At 33.9% G+C, this 22,652-nt stretch overlaps 1 protein-coding gene across 1 annotated transcript in view; it reads left to right on the forward strand.

Moving 5' to 3' along the window:
* Nucleotides 1-22,652, forward strand: part of LOC126888846 (putative sodium-coupled neutral amino acid transporter 11) — a 128,282-nt gene that overhangs the window by 42,114 nt on the left and 63,516 nt on the right. The window contains exons 2-3 of the mRNA XM_050657272.1: nt 9,047-9,103; nt 20,234-20,315. Coding sequence (XP_050513229.1) covers nt 9,047-9,103; nt 20,234-20,315 — 139 coding nt within the window. The remainder of the gene's footprint in view (nt 1-9,046; nt 9,104-20,233; nt 20,316-22,652) is intronic.

The raw sequence follows: 22,652 nt of genomic DNA on the forward strand, positions 1-22,652 counted from the left end.
AGAAAGGAGTTATTAACCATCTGCGGGGCCTTCCAGAAATGGTAGAACTTCATACATGTAAGTACCTTTTTAAAAATGTGTATACTTGTGTATCAACTATAATAGGTTTCTTGAATGTATCGTCTTCTATAAAAAATATACAATATAACGCTATATCAAACATGGCGGATGCAACGCTGAGGATTTTTCTGTTAATTTATTTGAGATAAAGAAATCAGTTAGTCTAAAAGAAATATATGTTTATGGTTAAGAAATGTTATTGCCGAAAACCGTGAATTAGTTAATATGTATTAAATTACTTAGATGTAAACTAATAATACTTTCCCGTAATAAAATTTCTTAATGATTACGTATGCTGTCTCTTTTAGATTATAAAAATTAAGAAAATTACATATTATTATGTCTGATTCAATGTTTTACATTAGTTGTATTTTCCCTCTTGTTTTAGCTAAACAATGTTTATTGTGTGACTTAATATTATACAGATAAATAATTAATATTTCATTAACAAAAAGAAAAAAATAAACAAAGATGTGTAGGTTAAATAATGCCATGTTTGAACTAAATATGATTGATTATTATTAGTATTAATAGTTCTTATGTGGGGCTGTGTATTTGTTTTTTTTTTGTATTTCCTAAATTTGTCAAAATAAATATCTATATCTTTATAAAAAAATTTATTAAAGTAAGTTTACTCTTTCTACATAACGATTTTGTTTTAGGGAATTGCTGATATACAAAGTGCTATTAACAAAAGAAGGAAAATTTGAAGAAGTTGGATTTGCCTCTCCATCCTTTTATTGTTGTGTAGAAGCCAGTGGTTTAAGAGTGGAGAAAATATTTGTATTTAATAATAATGTTTTATATCTTGTTTTATTAATAAATAATGATTTTACCTTAACACAATGATTTATTTCGCCGTATGTAATATCACTTTATTTTCAAGAAATATTAACTTAACTCTAAATATACGTTTATCTCTACGAAATATATTTCTTAACATTAAATAAATTAATTATTAATAGTAAAATAATAATATTCCTTACTAAGAAATATTATTGCTCAGAAAGAATAGTTTTCTAATGTGTAGAAAATATATTTTTATGACTAATAAAATTAATTAACATCAAGTGTAATTTCTTTCTGATAAATGGGTTTGAAGTTTGCCAGAAAGTGATAGTTCAATCATGTTTAAGATATATTTCTTTGGCTATAGTAGAATTTATTTGAAATATTTTAGAAAATTATATCTTACATACAAAGATATATTTCTTAGGCAATATGCCAAGTCGATCTTTCTTAAATATTAATAAAGTTTCTTTATGCCAAGAATTTTTTTCTCTCGGTGCATAATGCAAAAAGTTATAAATTTCTAGGTGCTGTATTTAATGTCAGACTGGTATATTATTTGACAAATATTGACATGATTTCGAAGTCAATTAAGTACAGAGACATGTTAAGGATAGACCGGGCTGGTCATATGCCACTCAATGCATCGAGGTGTAACGCCGACATAAGATTGAGTGGTCTAGCCATCTTTGTCTGCCACCTGCGCTGGATCGCTTGGTTAAAAGAGATAGATAGACCACCGATCGACTGTTTCCATGCTATTTCCGCGTTACGCTTTTTTGGTGAGTTTGCCTTGTCTACACTTAATATGTCAATGATTAAGTATGATATAATGCCCTAGGGTGTTATTTTCAAAAATAACGCCCTTGGGCATTAAATTTAAATAACTAGTTAAATACTGTCAAGTTGACAAATAAAAACCTAAGTAAAACTATGGTTACCACAATTACGTTACGACTATTGCTGTAAAATGTGGTAAATGTACTTATTTAAAAACTAATTATTTCAAAATTCATTCAAATTTTTTACATAAAAAATAATAATTTAGTCGGACATTAAACGTTGAAGGTACCAGGGGTATTACAGATAAAAACGCTTTCGGTCACCGTATATCCCTCGGGCCGAAGGCCCTCGGTATATACACCATTGACCTCAAGCTTTATTATCCTTATAATACCCTTGGTACCTTAATAACTATTATTTTGTGCTAAATGCACTGGTCTTGATAATTGTGTTCTCTATCGCGTGTCATATCTTTTAAATCTTATTTATTTTTTAAAATATAAAATATTTGGTGTTTCGATTACCTCTAATATAACATCAGAAAAATCAAAGAAGCAGCTCTCATCCTACTTAATCAAGAAAAATGTGTAGGAAACTCCCCAGCAATATAGCAGGCCTTAGTTGACAATACTCAAAGAATAAATCAACAACTGTATTTACAAAGATATTATTAAATTTACAAAGACCAAATTACAAAGATAATATTAAATGGTTAATCAGTCCTATGGCACGTTGACTAATCTCCCAAGTTGTGAGTTCACCTTGTCTTCATCAAAAATATGAACACTGAAAATTCAGAATGGGGCAAATAAAACAATAACCTAACAAATCATGTTTATGTTTCATAAAAGACATAATTGAGGGGTCTAGATTCAAAACCGGACATTTCCACTTTATGTCATTCCGAGAAAACTAAAAAAAAAAAACAATTTACAACTTTACTGTTCCCTATCTCAAATTATAGGAAAAGTCCACTTTTGCATCCGAACCAATTATTTTACACTGAATTACTACTGGGGACTGTCCAATTGTGCTCTTTATCAAATTGTTAATATATTGATTTTTAGTCACAAATTACAGAGGTGTATTCATCTAATTTTGACCAAAAAGTGGAAATGTCCGGTTTTGCATCTAGACCCCTCAATTAATGTATTAAAAGATAATATACAAGACCTTGCCGAAACTTAACAGATCAGAGATTATACTTATTCGATGGCACTTGGTACCTGTCAGCGGGTTCTTGGTGTCTTGCTATTGTTTCTACACTGGCTCTGGCGACGTGGATGTTCTGGCCACCAGGCCTAAAGGTGTTGGTCGATTGCTAGGTGTCTCGTTGCTATCGCTGCATCGATGCATCGCCGGCGACATTGGGGGCTCCAGTTTCAGGGAGTCTTCCCACGAGGTGAAGGGTTGCTCTATGCTTTTTGTGATTTTCCCAGAAAACTAGAATACATACAACTATATGAGACACCAAGAAAAAATTAAAGATATCCTTGCCATTCAAGAAATAATCCAGAAATGTTGCAGAAAGGCAAGGTTAAACAAAATCAATAGTAATGATTAATATTAGTAGTTAAGTATTTGTGGACCACTACATACATATGGAGATAATAAATAATATAAATAATTTTACCATGCGGTACGAAAATAAAAAGTAAAATGTTAGGTTAGGTAGTAACATAAAAAAGATTACGGATATAGGCTTAGAAAAATGTGTACATTTATGATCAAACACTTACCCCAAATAAGAACGTATGTTTTAAAATGTGGCTATGAGGCCAAACAATTTCCTTAAGTATATTTTAAAATTCTCCTTCTTCTCCTTCTTCTTCTTCTTCTTATAATAGGCCCCTTGGCCTGTTCCTTACCGATTTTGAGCTTGTATTCGTAGCTCTGATGTTGACTGCCAGCTTTTAAAGGGCCTTCCTATTGGTCTCTTGCCTGTTGGCTTCGAATCGCTGGCTATACGGGCTATTCTCTTGCTGTCGCTGTCCATTCTCGTCACATGCTGATTCCACTCTCGTCGTCTCTGTCTTCCCCACCGTACTATATCTTGTATGTTACAGAGATCTCTTATTCTGTCGTTCGGTATTCTGTCTCTCAGTGTTTTCCCAGTTATTGACCTCAGCGTTCTCATTTCTGATGTTCTCAGTATCCTCTTAGTTTCTGCTGTGTCACATCTTGTTTCTTGTTTTTATTTTAAAATTGAAAGAAAAAATATTCGACCATTTTGACAAGAGGTCATGACGATAGTGAAATGTCATTGTCATGAACCACAGAACGATTGAATAAGAATCTTTTATGCTGAGAACAAGAATGTTGAGATATGCCTATAATTAAAGAAACAGGGCGCCAACCAATTTTTAACGGTGAAAACAGGTAAAACAAATAGAAGAAGATTATTATTAATGAATTAGTAAAGAAGATAGAGTAAAATGAAAAATAAAATAGCAAAGATGTGACGTTTGTAACGTTACAACGTACAAAATCAAAAGTCTTTGATGAATTATTTCCACTTACACATTGTTAAATTCACTATAACACTTATAACAAAACGGAGGAGGTTTCTTCTTTTATAAAAACATTGGTGATCTTCGTATGTCCAAGTCGCAGGCTGAATTAGATTACTAAATAATCTAACCAAGTTTTGGTCTCTTCTCTTGGTAGGAAGTTTCGACGACAATAAAAATTTTGTTTGATGGTTCAATGTAGAGTTTGAATTATTACAATTTATTTGCCATTTGTCAAGGTTGTTGTTCTATTAAATATCAGTAGAGGGGTCGCTGCTCTGGTTAGTAGGGAGGTTGTGAACTTACTGTTTCCTAGCTTTTGTTTTTAATCTAGTACAGATACTTTTAAGATACTTGGGAGTTAGTGCTGGATGGATTTCAGTTAAAAAATTGAGTAGTCCCTCGATATCTTCTGTATATGTTTTTGCAATGCTGAGAGGGTCGGCAGAACCGTATGCATTCTCCAAGAAATAAATTAATTCTTACTGGGTTAAGTATCTGTTATCAGTATTACATATTTTGAAAGAAAGAACTAGTGTAATTTATAAGATCTTCTGCTAAATTCTTTCTTGCTCTAGGTACAGTTTTTGGTTGCTTAGATTTATGTAGAAGTTCTTTAAATGGGTTCTGGTCTACTGTTGCCGGAGGAGTCGTTATTTCTGATGCCGTTCGTTTGGACGATTGAGTGTCGGACAATGACGGAAGTTGATTTTGACTGATATTATTAATTTCAACGTTATCTGACTGGATATGTATTTGTGTGGGATTTGAATCTAATGAAGAAGTATTGGTTGTTCCTTTCGATTGTGAATTAGTTGATTGTAGTGGACACTGTGAAGCATGGATAATTGGTTGAGTATCTGTTACATTGTGGTGACAATATTGGATAATATTTGGTTGAGAAGTAAAAGGTGAATTTTCGATACACATTTGTGTCTTTGTATTATTTGAGCACTGAGAGACTAGATGACCTTGTTGTTTGCAAATATAGCATCATTGTTTTTCAAGTGAAAATAAATTCGGTAATTGATTTCTTCACGATTAATTACTAGACTCAGGAATTTTTTCTAGATTTTTAGGAGCAATGTAAGTATAACGACGGAAAATTAAGATATTATGCTTAGAAAAGAGTTAGGTGTTCCTCTTCTTAGAAAATCCAATGGAGTTATTTGATGAATGCCAATATTTTGTAGCTCAGTTTCTATAATACTGTGTGGTATTATTGGGCAAACATTAGAGATTTTCAGTCTTTCGTTTGGTGTCACTAACTTCCTAGCTTGGATACGTTCCTGATTGATTATTATTGTTTCATTATCTGTTTCTAGAAATTCTGCGATTGTTTCTTCGGTAGTAAAATAAATGCAAATACGATCATTTACAATCCTGGAAATGGCAAGAATTTTATTAGGATCGATTTTAGTAGCTATGGCATTTAAATAATCTTCAATTTTAGTATTTGGAAGTGAATTGAACAAAATGGCTTGTTTTTGCTTGAGACTATTTTGTTAGATTGGTTTACAGCAGCAGAATATAATTTTGATGTGTTCGATGGAGCAGTAACATGTTGAACATCACGAAGTCCAGAAGTTCCTTCCCCTGGATTTTGCTGCATATTAGGTCTATGTTACCTGATTACGGCCGTGGTACTTGAACAGGTTCATAAGTATAATTAAACAAATTAATTACCTTTGTACTGGTATTTTTATGGCCGTTGTTTGCTATTTTGTTGGTTAGGTAATAATAAAAGGTCGAACTTACAGTCTCATACCAAAATTGGATTGAACACTATGTAATAAACTATTACACCAAATTTGATAATTTTCTCTTAATTAAAAATAACTAAATTTTAATAAAAACTACGAGCTGATCGGAACATTGTATATTCGTTACAAAACCAGATTTTACAACATATTATGTATATTCACTACACTGTATCTTAATATATGAGTAAATATTACTACAAATATTTATTGCATGTGGATCTATTGTATATTGGCAATTTTTTTATTCAATATATTTCCAAGCTTTTCAGAGTGATGGGATTTCCTTTCTGCATTATTGTGAATATGTCTGAACCCTTTTGAATAGGATAAAGAAAAATGGGGTCAACTTCGCTTCATGCACGTTATAAACGAAATACCTATCACAAAAGATAAAATTTATTTTTAAATATCTTCTGCGGAAAATACCTACTACATACATTTATAAAATAAGTATTTATCTCCAAATCAGATGCAGTTCTTAACCTAAAATTGTAAAATATTAACAAGTTAGTTTTGTAAATCTGGGATGATGTAACATTTATCCATTTCTCCTGACATATACTCTTTATGCAATCGAGTTCATCTTTCTGACACATTATTGTGATCTTTAATTTTTTGGTTGTATGACCGTCGTTTTTTAGATTTTCTGATTTACTTGATTTTTCTCTTGGCAGACATCCCAACTTGCGGTTTGCTATGTCATGTAGGGTCGTTTGTCGTTGCGATATCTTGATTTTAATATCCCCTATTTTGAACAGTTTTATTTCTTCTGAAACTTTGGACTAGTAGGTATCCTGTCAACAGTGGCATAACAAAATCCATCGGTGGCCCCTCCTTAGAATTGGAAATGGGGTCCCCCTTAAAAAATTACCAAATGCGACATGTGTAACAAAAACTTATATGTGATGATATGATATAGCCCAGTAAATGAACGTGAAATACGGCGATACTGTATAATTTTCAATGTCACCACCGAAGTGGTCCAGTCAATACTTTTCGAGTTATTTATGAGTGAAGATGTTTAACATTGTTCAACAAAAAACCACGTTTTCAGGCGGTTTTTCGCAAATAAGTCAAAAAGTAAGTATTCGTAAGTAAGTAGCAAAAATGTAGCTTATACAAAAATGAAGTATATCGACCAAGTAACTGCAAATTTGTAGCTCATGAAAAATTGTTCTTATTCATCAAATTCCAAATCGAATATTTCAACGTGAAATAACCAACAAATGGAGCACTTTTCGGGGAAAACTCATTAAAACTTTTTCAAAAAGGGTTTAAAAAAAGTTTTAGGTAATTTTTTCTTTTTTTTAATTTCTATCATTAAAACTAAGCAAGTTACCCTCAAAATACAGTTAAAGCGTTCTTTGTAAAAACATTGTGAAAATCTCCCCCTAATTAGCACCCTAAATGAAACTAACCATTACCGCTTTACAAATTACTTAACTTATATTTTATATGATCTGTAATTTTAACAGCCATATCTTAACCATTTTGTCTTACAGAAAAACAAAACAAAATCAAAATATTTATAAAAGCAAAACCTACATTTCTTTACTCTTTGAGATTTTTCATAGTCAAGGGCGGATCCAAGACCAGTTTTCGTTGGGGGGCATGAACTTACTTACCTCACACTTTACCTCGTTCAGCACAACCTTCCCTACCGTTCAGCACAAAGCTAAAAAAAATTTCTCGTAGCAAGCGGGATATGTTTTTGAAACTAAAAACATTTGAACTGCAAATATATAAATTTATATTATTTTAAATTCTCAAGGGGGCTCTGGATCCGCCCTTGCTAATATTTTTTAAGTTATTTTGAGAAAAGGGCATTTTTCTAAAATACAGAGACTTTTTTTACTATAAAACCAATTTTTTTCAAAAATAAGAACTTCGTACCGATCCAACTTAGTGGGAGATTTTCACGTTTTTTTGTTTAGTAAAAAATGAGGCCAACTTTATTTTGAGCGTAACTCGCTTAGTTTTGATGCTAGAAGCTTGCTATAAAATGCTATAAAAAATAAAAATAAAGCTCGTTTTTTTAAAAAAACTTTCAATGATGTTTCCCCGAAAAGTGCTTCGTTTGTCGGTTATTTCACGTTGAAATATTCGAATTGAAATTGAACTAATCAGAACAATTTTTCATGAGCTACAACTTTCCTTTTACTGTGTCGATAGACTTCATGAATAGGTACACCATTTCTTTTTTGTTTTTTATAAGCTACATTTTTGCTAAAAATATTTGTTCGATAATATTTAATTCCAAAAAATACTTGAGTAATTTGCGAAAAACCGCCTGAATACGTGTTTTTTTTTTGTTGAAAAATAAACATTTTCACTCGCAAGTCACTTGAAAAGTATTGACTTAGATAAAGAAGCTCTATAGAACAAAAGTTGTTTATAATATAATTAGTCAATTTATCCATTTCCGGACTTATTTTTAACGTAAATTTTTCACCCCCGAGAAGGGGTGACTTTCATCCCCCAGTAAAAGCAACCAACGGCACAACTCCAACTTTGAAGTGGAGGATAAGTAGAATCTAAATCCAAATTGCCAAGCAAATACGTCGTGACGCTGATAATTACAATCCAAAACGGTCATTTAGAGTTCTATTAGTGTATTCATGCACTGTTTATGACAACTTACATTTTTCATCTTTATTGGTATAGAATAAAATAGAAAGAAAATTAATAAACGGCAACATTATTACATAGTATTATTGTATGAGATGAACAACTTTTATTTTATTTATTGTACATACAATACATTACATACGATACATTGTATCTCTCTGATGGGCAACTTTATTTTCAATACTGCATTACTTAAAAAACCTTGCGTATATATGCGCAAAATAATATAACAATGACACATTTTTAGATAATTAGACGACAAGTTGGGGCCCCTGACATATTGCCCCCCCCCCCGCAAGCTTCATGCTGCGGGGGCCTCTGTTACGCCCCTGCTTGTCAATCGTTGAAAGGAGCATTAATACTAAAAATTATTATAATATTAGCACACAGGTAAAAAGAATATAGCAGACTAATATACATAGGCGTCTAGAATTCATTGACATATTCTTAGTATATTTTGACTATGTTACTTTTTGTTTTCTTAATAAAACAATATTTTGTTTTTTTTTTCAGGGAAGCAGTATTGATTCCAACGAAAATGCTTTTGATGACATGAAACAACTAATAAGCGTAAGTTTTTACAAAAATTATTCTAATCCATATGTAAGAAATATTTATGTATTACTTTTTTAGTCTTTCGTTACCTATAGTTTAATTACAAATCGCTTCTATCAGTGTTTCTAGAAGGATGTAACCGTGATAGCAGTTTTAAATAGAATAACTTAACTCTACGTTAATCTTTTATGCTTAGTTGCACCAACAAATCTTAAGCTTAGCCCAGCTCGGCTTATAGATATGGCAGTTTTAAGTCTCACTTACTCTGCACTATAATTTTCGATTCTGATCTAAGGACGTCTTAACTGAGATGAAGTTTAAGATGCAATCCACGTGGCAATCCATTGTGGCAAGCTGCAAATTGATCTAAGACTCAGTGTTGCAACGCGTATGTCTCGTAAACTGAGCTTAAGGCACGTTTTAAGTTTAATATCTGTTGATGCAACCACGCACTATTTTCTTATATATTCTTTAACGTTTAGGCAAAGTTTCGTCATAATTCGTATGTATCTAATTTGGTGCCTATTGCAATGTTTGCGGTCGCAGCTGAGTCGTAGTAGAAATTATATTTATTTTGTTCTGTTACATTTCGTTCCCACCATATTCTAGTCAGTTATTCTCTTGCTCTTGCTTCCTTTCATTCGTTGTTTTTGTGTTTAAGAGCGTCATACATTCGTCCGTCATATAGGTCTCCTTCTTCTTAAAGTTCCCTCTCCTATCGGAGGTCGGATATCATAATGGCTATGGTCACTTTGTTGGCTGCTGCTCTGAATAGTTGTATTTAACTACAGTTAAACCATTCTCTAAGGTTCCTCAGCCAGGAGATGCGTCTTCTTCCTATGCTTCTTCTTCCTTGGATCCTTCCTTGCATAATAATTCTCAGCAACTCATATTTTTCTCCTCTGGTAATGTGACAGAAATATTCCAGTTTTCTAGTTTTTATACTTTTCATAATTTCTAACTCCTTATTTAAACGTCGTAGCACTTCAACATTGGTAATCCTTTGAACCCACTGAATTTTCAATATTCTTCTGTAACACCACATTTCGAACGCTTCTATTATTCTTATGTGTTGTCTCTTCAATGTCCAAGCTTCCATTCCATATAGCAATATAGAAAATATGTAGCATCTTAGAGCCCTCAATCTGAGAGGCAACTGAAGGTCTTTGTTTGTAAGCAGTGTCTTCATTTTTATAAATGCTTACCTTGCAGTTTCAATTCGGACTTTAATTTCTTTGCTTTGGTCATTTTTGTCATCAACGCAGGTTCCCAGATATTTGTATGTCTTAAATTTTTCTATTTGGGTTTGCTCTATCATTAACCTTTCATTTCCATGTTCTGTTTTTGAGACAATCATAAATTTAGTTTTTTCTTGTTTATTTTTAGTCCATATCGAATGCAATAATCGTTAATTCTATTTAGCAATTCTTGTAGCGATTCCAGGGTGTCTGCTATTATAACGGTGTCATCAGCGAATCTTATGTTATTTACTATTCTTCCGTTTATAGAGATACCATCATTTAGCTCCTCTATCGCTTCCTGAAATATGGCTTAACTGTACAGGTTAAACAGTAGCGGCGACAGAACACAGCCCTGTCTTACTCCTCTCTTTATATCAATATTCTCGGATTCTTGTTCTTCTATCTTTATATTGGCCTTTTGATTCCAATACAGATTGATGATAATTCTTAAATCTCGTCTGTCTATATCTCTGTTTTTCAATAATTCTATTAGTTTTTCATGTCCGACCCTGTCGAACGCTTTTTCGAAGTCGACGAAACAGGAATAAATATCCAGGTTCATATCTAAGCATCTTTGAGAGAGGACATTAAACGCAAACAATGCCTCTCTTCTTCCAAGTCCTTTGCGGAACCCAAATTGGGTATCATCCATATCATATTCTAGTTTTCTGTATAATCTTCCATGAATCACCTTTAGAAATATTTTGAGGGTATGGCTTATTAGTGATATTGTCCTATATTCCGAACAATCTTTGGCGTATATTGTTTTTGGTATTGTTACAAATGTGGACACCAACCATTGCTGAAGGATTTTTCCGGTTTTATATACTTCATTAAACAGATCCAGTAGTACCGGTAGAGTTTCATCGTCTAGACATTTCAGTAATTCCGCAGGTATTTCGTCTGGACCTACAGTTTTTCCGTTTTTTGCGTTTCGTATTGCTTGTTCGATTTCCTCCATTATGATCTCTGGTCCCGTTTCGCTGTCGATTTCTTCCGGTTCTTGTCTATTATCCTCAAACAGATCTGTTATGTATGTCTTCCACTTTTTTAATTTCTCTTTGACTTCTATAATAATTTTTCCATTTATGTCTTTAAGAAGGCCATCTTTCTTTTTTTGCTGTATATTTGTGATTTCCTTTATTTTCTTGTGCATGTTAAAGCTATCATACTTTTTAGAATATTCTTCTATTTCACTACATTGATTTGCCAGCCAGGTGGATTTGGCCTCTTTTATTTTCTTTCCTATTAATCTCTGGATTTCCTTGTATTTTGCCTTACTCCTGCCTTTATGTTTCCTTCTTTCCTTATTAGCTCTAGGAGTTTTGAAGTCATCCATCTCTGATTTTTTATTATTTTTGTGGGTAATATCTTCTTTCCTGCCTCTACTAACGTTTCTTGTATCAAGTTCCATTTGTCATTTACATCTGTTGTTTTATCACGTCTTGTTTGATTTTCTTAAGTTATCATTTATTTCTGTTTTTAGCCTCTGGCGTATAGGTTCTTCTTTTATAATTGAGACATCAAATCGTGGTATATTTGTTTGTTTTTGGATCTTTTTCAGTTTTATCTTCATTACGCCTACTAATGGATTATGATCTGAATTTATGTCAGCTGCGGGGTATGTTCCCACAGACTTTATAGTGTTTTTATATCTGGATTTGATTAAAATGTAATCTATGTGGTTTCTTACAATGTGATCTTCCGAATCCGCCGGTGATATCCAGGTATAAAGTCTTCTTTTAGGTAATTTAAATAAGGTATTCATTACTACCAGCTCCTCGCTTTGGCAGAATTCGATAAGTCTGTCCCCCCTTTCATTTCTTTCTCCCAAGTCAAATTCTCCCACATATCCATCCAATTTTCCTTTTCCAATCTTGGCGTTGAAATCTTCCATCAGAAACAATATGTCATTTTTTTTGTGGATCTTATGATTTCGTTCAATTGCATGTAGAACATTTCTATCTCGGCCTCATCTTTGTCGGCAGTAGGTACATATATTTGAACAACGTTTATCTTTTTAGAGAATGTTTGTAACTGAATCATCATCAATTTTTTTGAGTAGGGGGTAAAACCAACGACAGATTTATTTGTCTCTTTGTCTACAAGTATGGCAACTCCATATCGATATCTTGGATCATTGTTACCAACATAATACATTATGCCGTTGTTTGTGGTTAGTTTTCCTGAATCGGGCCATTGAACGTCGCTGATACCAAATATATTTATCTTAAGGCGATCTATTTCAGCTGTTAGGTTATCGGGCTTACCTGGTTGATACAAACTCTTCACGTTCCATGTGGCCGGTCTTAGGGTTCTTCCTTTTTCTATTTTTTCCAAACCAATGGTTTTCAAGTGTACCTCTCCTGCCGGAGAGGGTATATGATCTTGGTATATGATCATCTTCTTCTTCTTTAAGTACCGTGCCCAAATTTTTAGGCGTAGGTAGCTTCCATAACAATTTGCCGATATCGTTCTCGATCTTGTGCGGCATGTAACAATTGATCTGCTGATAAGCCAGTCCATTGACGAAGGTTTCGGAGCCATGAATATTTCTTTCGACCAATTCCTCTTTTTCCGTCGATCTTTCCATTGAGTATTAACTGCAGCATCCTCTATCTGCTACCTCTCATTATATGCCCCAAATATTCAAGTTTTCTCTTTTTTATCATCTTCATTAAGTCACCTTCGCCTTGACCTACTCTGTTTAAGACTTCTCTGTTTGAAATGCGTTGAACCCAAGATATTCTGAGCATTCTACGATACGACCACATCTCAAAGGCTTCTAATTTGTTCATCATGTTAACCTTCATGATCCAGGTTTCACATCCATATAGTAATACAGGATACACATAACATTTTAGGAACTTGATTCTTAGCTGTAAGTTCAGCTGAGAGTTGCTCAGAATAGATCTAAGTTTCATAAATGCTCCTCTTGCAATTTCTATACGAGTTTTAATTTCTTCATCCGGATTTAGTGTCTCGTTTATCCAACATCCTAGGTATTTAAAATGGTTAACTTTTGTTATTGATTCATCATTGACAATTAGTTGCATAGGGCCGACGTCTTGTTTACTAACCACAAGTAACTTTGTCTTTGTTGCATTTATGTTAAGTCCGTTATTGGAGCATTCTCTAGTGACTCGATCGATAAGGAATTGAAGATCTTCGATATTTTCAGCCATGATCGCGGTGTCGTCTGCATATCTGATGTTGTTAATAGTTTCTCCCCCGATTCGAACTCCACATTGTCCTTCCAAGGCTTCATTAAAAATTATTTCTGAGTATACGTTAAACAAAGTTGGGGATAACACACAACCCTCTCTGACACCTCTTTGAATGCAAATTTTGTCTGTTTCTTTGCCGTCTACCAGAATAGAAGCTTCTTGATTCCAATATAGATGTTGTAAAAGTCTCAGATCTTTATCGTCTATTCCAATCATTTCTAGATATTCAAACAACCTATCATGTTGAACTCTATCAAACGCCTTCTCAAAATCTATAAAGCAGACCTAAATTGGTTTCTGTACTTCCCATGATCTTTGAAGTAATGTTAACATTGAGAATAAAGCTTCCCTTGTTCCCAATCCTTCTCTGAAACCGAATTGTTTGTTTCCCATTGTCTCTTCACATTTCTGCTTGATTCTATTAAGAATTATCTTAAGAAGTAGCTTGAGAGAGTGGCTCATGAGACTAATTAGTCTAAAGTCTTTACATGATGATGTATTAGGCTTTTTTGGGAGTGGAATAAATGTAGACTCTAACCATATCTGTGACATCATGCCAGTCTCGTATATATAGTTATAAATGTTTGTTAGTTGTGAGACATTGTCGTCATCCAGAAGTTTGAGCCAGTCTGATGGTATTTGGTCAGGGCCTGGAGATTTCCCATTTTTGCTCTGTTTGATGGCTTTCTCTACTTTCGCTTTTAAAATACTAGGACCAGTATTCGTATACTTTGTGGTGTTAAGTGGTGGCCTCGTATCCAGGAAGAGCTCTTTTATATAGTTAGTCCATTCTTCCTTTTTTTCATCCAAGTCGAGAATTATTTTACCTTTGGAGTTTCTCATAAAGTGAGGAGTTCTTTTTCTCTGATTGTAGGTAATTTCTTTAAGCTTTTTATGTATATTAAACTCGTCATGTTTTCTTTGTAGTTCTTCCATTTCACGACATCTTTGTTCCATCCAGTCCTCTTTTGCTCGCTTAACCTCGTATCTTATTTGTCGATATATCTCTCTATACCGAATCTCGTCTTTGTTTTTCCAATTTCTTCTTTGTTGAATAAGGTCTAGTATTTTATCGGTCATCCAATCCTTTTTCTTTATTGGGTCTTTTTCTGGTTTCAAAACTTCGTTTGCTATGGTGACCATGGCGGAATTCATGATATCTAGATTTTGACCGATATTTTCTTGTCCAGATCTTTCTAACTGTTTTTTAATCTCACGATTTATCTTATTTCCGAACTCATCTGATATTACGGCATTTCTTAGGAGTCGAGTATTAGGTTTCTTCTGCGTTGTGGGGGCTTTTATTCTTTTTAGTTTTAGTTTGAATCCAGCACAGAGCAGATTATGGTTAGTTGCTGCGTCTGCACTTGGGTATGTTTTTGCAGATGTAATACTGTTTCTAAACCTTCTATTAATGATAATGTAGTCAATTTGATTTCTGACTATCTTTCCCTCTTGATCAGCTGGAGATTTCCAGGTATATAGTCGTCTTTTAGGTTGCTAAAACAAAGTATTTGCTATAATGCATTTCCCTTCTTGGCAGAACTGTATTAGTCTTTGCCCTCTTTCGTTCCTTTCTCCAAGTCCATACTTTCCGGTTATATCTTGTGTGATTTCGGCACCAACTTTTGAGTTGAAGTCTCCCATAATAATTGTAGCTTCATGTTTTTTTGTGCTCCGGAGAATTTGTTTAATTTGGCTGTAGAATTGCTCAATTTCTTCATCTGGTTTGTCAGCTGTTGGCGCATAGACTTGTATTATATTGATATTCAGTAGTTTATTTTGCAGCTGAATCATCATGATACGATCATTGAAAGGGACGAAATTTCGGATACAGTTACGAATTTCTTCTTTGACAATGATTGCGACTCCGTTACGTCTGGGTCCTTCTGCCTTTACCGAGTGGTATACAATGTATCCATTACTCTCAAATATGTTTGACCCTAGCCATTTCGTCTCGCATATACCTAGGATAGGAATGTCTGGTCTGGCCATTTCTAGCTGAATATTTTGTAATTTGGCACCTTCAAACATAGTTGTTACGTTCCACGTAGCTATCTTGTGGATTTCCACGACACGGGGTTTTCGTGTGTTGACGACCTGAGAGGCCCCGTGGTCTGGTTGTGATCTTCCTCCCCTGCCGGATCTTGGATTCCGAAGTCCATGATCATTAAATGTATCTATAGTTTCCTTATCTGTCATGGGAAGCTGTACTAGAGATATCCACAAGGATCTTTAATGTAGTGGTTTCTCCTGGCCTTCTACATCCTGATGCCGTTGACCATTTCCTGGTTCCTCCGCCTTTGAGACCGATTTCTCGGTCTCAGGACAACAGAGTGCCCTACCACTCACCAACTTCTCCGCCCGAAGCCGTTGGTCAGTAAGTGGGGGATTGCTTATACCGGCAATCATTCGGTGAGAAGTATTGATAGAAGAAGTGATAGAAGTAGAAAATAGTGACCCGTCTGCCCTCGGAAACCTAATAGCCATTCGGGGTCGGAAAAAGTAAGAATTGGCCAAGTGAGGCCGATAGGAAAGATTAAAGAAATTTTACTCAAGACAAGTTGAAAGAGAGTAAAATGTGAAGACCCTCATGACTCGCCAGATGCGACTCATGAGAGTATGAGTATTTTTCACCTTTTGTTGCCGCTCATACATCGGGGTGATGTATATGATCATATAGGTATAATTATGTATTTCGTACCTTGCTTTATTTCTTGTTATTTCTTGTTGATACTCGAAAATGAACATGCTTTGTTGTTTTTCTCCGATATACATTTATATTCCGTATGTCCATCTCCAACAACTAAAATACTTTGCAGCATCCTTATCCCAATCCTGTGCAAGTACTATCTGGTCAGCTGCAAAACATAATGTGTACATTGTTGTATTATTGAGAGATATATCTATATTTTTACATTTCTGATTCCATTTCCAAAGCTTTGTCTAGATTTTAAAGAGTCTCGGTAACAAACCTCAACCTTGCTTTATTTTTTTGTTGAAATCTATTGTAAAAAACTTTTTGATTTGATTTTGGCGATGTTGTTTTGGTATTTTTTCTGGACAGTTTTTATAAGGGTGGAATTTATATTTAGTTTTTTAAGAAATGCTCTTTTTCCGAATTTCATAAATACAAGGTGAGTTTCCTAGCTTCTTCTCACCCTTTTTTCTAGTATTCGGGTGAGGAATAATAAATGATCTATTATGAACCACTCGTTCTAAAGACTGCCTGTTCCTCTATTTTCTTTAAAAAAAAACTCTGAATTTATACGTTAACGAATTTATGCGAAACTTTCCATATACTCTTGAAATTGTAATGAGGACTGCAACTCCTGTATAATAGTTATCACAGTTCTCTTTACTCCTTTATACATAGTTAGAATAAAGTATGGAACCAAGCAAATATCTTTGAAACGAAAGGAACAATATTTATGAAACTTTGCACGCAAGTACAGTGATGCAAAAAGCATCTGATGCCATATTTTTTGTTACTACTCCACTTCCGGTTTCACCGGAAATACCCTTAACTTATTTACTTTGAATGGGACACCCTGTATATTTTTGCAGATTTTAAAAGAACTTATTATTTTTATTTCATACATACCAAGTTTGGAAGAAAAAACTATTAAAATAAGAAATAAATCTCTTTGTAGCCAAAAAATAGGTTGATTTATTTACGTTAGACCAATGATAATAAAAATAAAAAAATCATTTCAAATGTTGAAAATTCCCGCCGTTCACCTCCTGACAACGTGCAAGCCTATAAATAAATTTCTGAGTCACTCTTTGCAAGATTTCTCCACGTATTAGTTCACATCCATCAATTATTCTTTGTGTCAAATCCTGCAAGTATAATGGTCGCCTAGCGTAAACACGTGATGCTTGATAACCCAAAAGAAAAAAATCTAACGGTTTGAGTTCCGGAGAACGAGCGGGCCACTCTATGAATTATCTACGTCCAATCTATCGATTTATGGAAGATTCACCTTCAAAAAATGAAAATTAACCATAACCGATTATCATTAATATTTCAATACGATCTTTTTCACTTAAATTAACCATTTTTAATACAACTTATTTCTGTCCATTAGTTCAGTATCTAACAGTTACCTACTATACTAAATTCAAATAAGTCATGCAGTGCATGTAAACAACAATTTTACTTTACAGTATAGATGGTACTCGTTTATTTCCTACCACGTTTTATTAATAGAACATACACTTTTTAACCAATTTTTTCTTACAAATTTGGTATGTATGAATTAAAAATAACAAGTACTTTTAAAATCTGCAAAAATATACAGGGTGTCCTATTTAAAGTAAATAAGATGGGTATTTCCGGTGAAACCGGAAGTGGAGTAGTAACAAAAAATATGGCATCAGATGCTTTTTGCATCACTGTAAGTACTTGCATGTAAAGTTTCATAAATATTGTTCTTTTCGTTTCAAAGATATTTGCTTGGTCCCATACTTTATCCTAAGCCAGTATGTATCGACTAGTTATATTTTATATTAATTACTAATAGCCAGGGAGGTAGTGTCAAATTTACCCGGAGCATTTTAGCATGGCTGCTTTCTTTTTATTTAGTTAGGTGTTCCAAAGCTTATTAACAAATGATGTGTCAGCTGGCCCAAAACCGGGGATTTTAGCCAAGAAAAGGTAAAATGTGAAACTTGATGGAAAAACGCTACAACCTATATGTCAAATATTTATCTCCGTGACTTACGTGTATAATTAGCCAAGAATGCCTAGCTACTGGCTTTCACCCAGACGATTCGGGTTCAAATCCTGGCCCTGAAAATGTTTTTTGTTTTTAAAATTGACATTTTGATTTGAAAAATAATTATTTTTTGGTAATAGCACGTTTTTATTATTTATACGACACAATATAAAAATGTCTGTATGTCTTTTATAGAATCGTAAACTTTGCATTTGATCATAATATATATTCAGCTGATGCTTTTTTTTACAATCTAAAACTCATAAATTTTAATTTTATACTTTTTAATCTTTGCCAAACTACATAGTTCAAGAATATTTTTTTATTATTAACTAGCTGACCCGGGAAACTTCGTACCGCCTTAGAACTAAAAAATAATGTTTAAAAGTTAAATAGGTACCTAAAAATTACCAAAAAGCCAAAAAATACTCAAATATATTGCGTATACCGGAGGGGGTGGGGTGTTAGAGCAACCCCTCTTTTCACTTAGATTGGTCGTACTAACTAAGGAAGCTTTAGGGGATTATGTACAACAACTTTGTTTATTAAGGAAGGTCAATCAAAATAACATTACCCATTATATAATCATATTATGATCAAATGCATACCTAGGTTACGATTCTATAAAAGACATACAGACTTTTTTATATTGTGTCGTATAAATAATAAAAACGTGATATTCTTGTTCTCATGATCATTTTTCAGTGCGTCACAGTTTTTCGATTTCTCTCTAATGCATTAAGTTTGATGAGACGGAAAAAGCGGTAGCTCCGTGATTATAAGCGTATTACGAATATTTGACGAAAACTTCGTCCATTTTGGCCATTTTTTAGAAGTGTCAAAGAGTCAGTGACGGTTATTATTCAGGTCAGTATTTTGTGTACCTGTCATTTTGAAATTTCGAATTCGACTTCCCTTGTGTTTTACAACGTTTTTGTGCATTATTTTGTGTTTTGATTTAGAATTTAGTTCGTTAAAGGTTAGTTTTGTATTTTGGTTTAGAATTTAATTCGTTAGAAGTTAGTTTATACTCCAGGTCATTATGCAAGAAAAATATTCATAGTAAGGAGACGTAACTCATGGCTGAAGAACCTTAGGAACTGGTTTGGATGTAATAACAATGAATTATTTAGAGCCGCGGTTTCAGAAATAAAAATCACTCTGATGATTACCAACTTTTGAAGCGGATACAGCACCTAGAGAAGAAGATAAAAACACAATTTATGGATAGTTTTGTGTCATTTTTTAATGTTTCCATATTTATAAATTTAATTAACAATATTGTTTACTTTTTAATTTTATTCCCCTTTATAAAAAATACCTACATGTTAACATATTGTGTAAAAATCAAATCTACTAAATTACTAATTAGTTTAATTCCACAAGCTTTTCACCTATGGCTAAGTACGATTCGGGCATCTGTCAGATTCGTCAATAATTACATGAAATAAGTCTCGACACACCCAATACAGTATATGACGTCATAATTAATGACGCACTAAAAAATGATCATGAGAACAAGAATATTACCAAAAAATAATTATTTTTCAAATCAAAATATCAATTTTAAAAACAAAAAGGATTTTCAAGGCCAGGATTTGAACCCGAGCCCTCTGGGTGAAAGCCTAGCTAAGGCCAGGATTTGAACCCGAGCCCTCTGGGTGAAAGCCAGTAGCTAGGCATTCTTGGCTAATTATACACGTAAGTCACGGAGATAAATATTTGACATATAAGTTGTAGCGTTTTTCCATCAAGTTTCACACTTTACCTTTTCTTGGCTAAAATCCCCGGTTTTGGGCCAGCTGACACATCATTTGTTAATATGCTTTGGAACACCTAACTAAATAAAAAGAAAACAGCCATGCTAAAATGCTCCGGTTAAATTTGACACTACCTCCCTGGCTATAATATTATATCATTAAACAAAATAAATTAATTATTGTTGGAAAATTTAAGGATGAAGAAAACGATAAGACTAATACACTTCCTTGGGCTAGTTTTAATTTTATTAACTCCATCATTGGAAGCGGCGTAATTGGTAAGCGAAAATACTCTATTATAAAGTAGCTTGTAATTTACTGATGTGTAAGCATAAAAAACTTTTTACCAAAAGTAAAAAAGCAGAAAAATAGTGCCATAATACTAGGTAGTACAATAAGTACTTAGTCGCACATATTGCAATATGGCGCTACTATCGCAAGAGAAAATTATTGTGTGGTAAATTCTCGTAGGCGGTAGATGTCAACATTTTTGCCGTGTTGACTTTTTATAGTTTTGTTTTTACGATGTGCGGAAGTGGGGATATCTGCGGTTTTAGTAAAATCGAAATAGATCAACATCGACAGGTGATTTGGTTCTGGTTTTTGTAAGAGAAATTATGCACTCAACTCAAAGAGCACTTGAGTGCTGTGTATGCGAATTCTCCTTCAATGGTGACTGTCAAATGTTAGTTTAATGAGTATCAACGTGGTTGCACTCCGGGTTTTGATAAATTTTGATCAGTTTAATAAGCACAATCGAAGAAAATGTGAATAAAATTCACGATCTCGTATTGACAGACCGCCGCGCGCCGATTGAAGTTTTGTGAGATATCTAAGAGCATAAATCTCAAGAGACTGCGCGGGTCATATACTGTATGACATTTTGACAAAACTTCAAACTGTTTCACTGTTACACGCCAGAGACCAAGAACAGTCAAAACAGTCGACTTCATCCGGCGAACGTGCTCCGAACTCTCTGGCTCTACCATGCCCAATTATTGGGCCGATTCGACGCGGAGTTGCAGAAAAACGGCTTCATTTTGGTAAAGAAAAAGTGCTTTTCTACTAACACAATGCAACAGCTCATGTCTCCGCCGTTACCAAGGCCAAATTGGTCGAATTGGGATACGAAGTACTACCCTAGTCACGTTATTCTCCACGTGCGACTCCTTTTTGTTTCCAAACTTGAAAGAGTCACTCACCGGGTAGAACATTAAGTCGAATGAGGTCATCGTCTCCACGGAGGCCTACTTTGCAGACCTTGAGGAAACGTATTTTTTAGACAGATTAACGGAGATTCAGGATCAGTGGGTCAAAGGAGGCTATTTTAACTTTTTAACGCCTACGGGTACCATACGAATCCAACAAACTGCGTACGCATCTGAGTGTATTTACCATATTGTTAGATAAAATTTCGCAGAGAGATTCGGCCTATTTGTGGTTCAAGGTTACCTCTTCTTGAATGAACAATTCAAATTTAGTTTTATATCTATTTTCCAGTGTAATAAATTTTTGAATTTACGGTTGGTTTTATTTGTGCCAATATATGGAAATTTGTTTCGTTAAGTGTTTTTTTATTATTTTTTGCACTAAAATCCTCGTTTTTATTTTTCAAAGACTTTCTACAAACTTTGTATAATTTATATGGGTTTTCATAATATTTCATCTTTTGATTTTTTCCTAATTAGGCCAAAAATATGGGTGTTACCAAATGGAACCGCTAGGCGGTTTGCTGGTTATGTGGTTTTCACTATTCTTTATTTACTTTTCTTATTTTTAGAGGAATTTGTTTGAAAGAAGATCTCTATATAGCTTTGGGGAAACCAAAAGTAATAATGATGTTTCTGTCGTTTACACAGAATCTCCAGGCACTAAAATTTTGTCAGACGAAGATTCATCAGATGAAGATGGCGCGAGTTTTATTGATAATCGAAACGTAACCAGCTGACCTCAAACACGGAAATTGTATTTTCAAATAAGCTAGAATCGAAGGCACTGCTGAAGACACGATCGTAGAACAAACCACTTAGATCCACCTCGTACTAGGAGATCAAATCCATATGCGCCAACTGATGGAGGTCTAATTATGTTCACGCGGCAGCATAATGCTGATTTTTGCGAAGAAATGGATTTGGTTCCTACAGTGTATGATTTTCCAGCGTTTAATTACTCAAAGTATGCTGGTATGCTGGTTCAAGCCCTTCAGAACTTTTTTAGTTTACACCAACTAGATCTGTGTAAAGGTTTTCAAGACAGAAAAAAAACACTATTGTTCCGAGGCCAAAATATTGTTTTAAAATACCATAAAATATTAGTGGCACTGATTTGATGGATAGCGATGTATCTTGCTATCGAATTGGAATCCGTTCCAAACAAAAATAGTATTGACTTATTTTTACATACCTAGTGGACGCGAACATTAAAAATGCATGGAGGTTGTATGGAAAATCTGGTCGTAACAGTAGCAAATTGGAATTTACACCGGCTGTTATCCAAATGTATCTAATCTATATAAATAAAAATGAATGTTTGTATGTATGTTCCGTATAGACTCGCAAACTATGCATTTGATCGTATGATGACCTTAATCAAAGTTGTTGTGCATGAACCCGGGA

Source organism: Diabrotica virgifera, chromosome 7, assembly GCF_917563875.1.
Source record: "Diabrotica virgifera virgifera chromosome 7, PGI_DIABVI_V3a".
Classification (NCBI taxonomy): Eukaryota; Metazoa; Arthropoda; class Insecta; order Coleoptera; family Chrysomelidae; genus Diabrotica; species Diabrotica virgifera.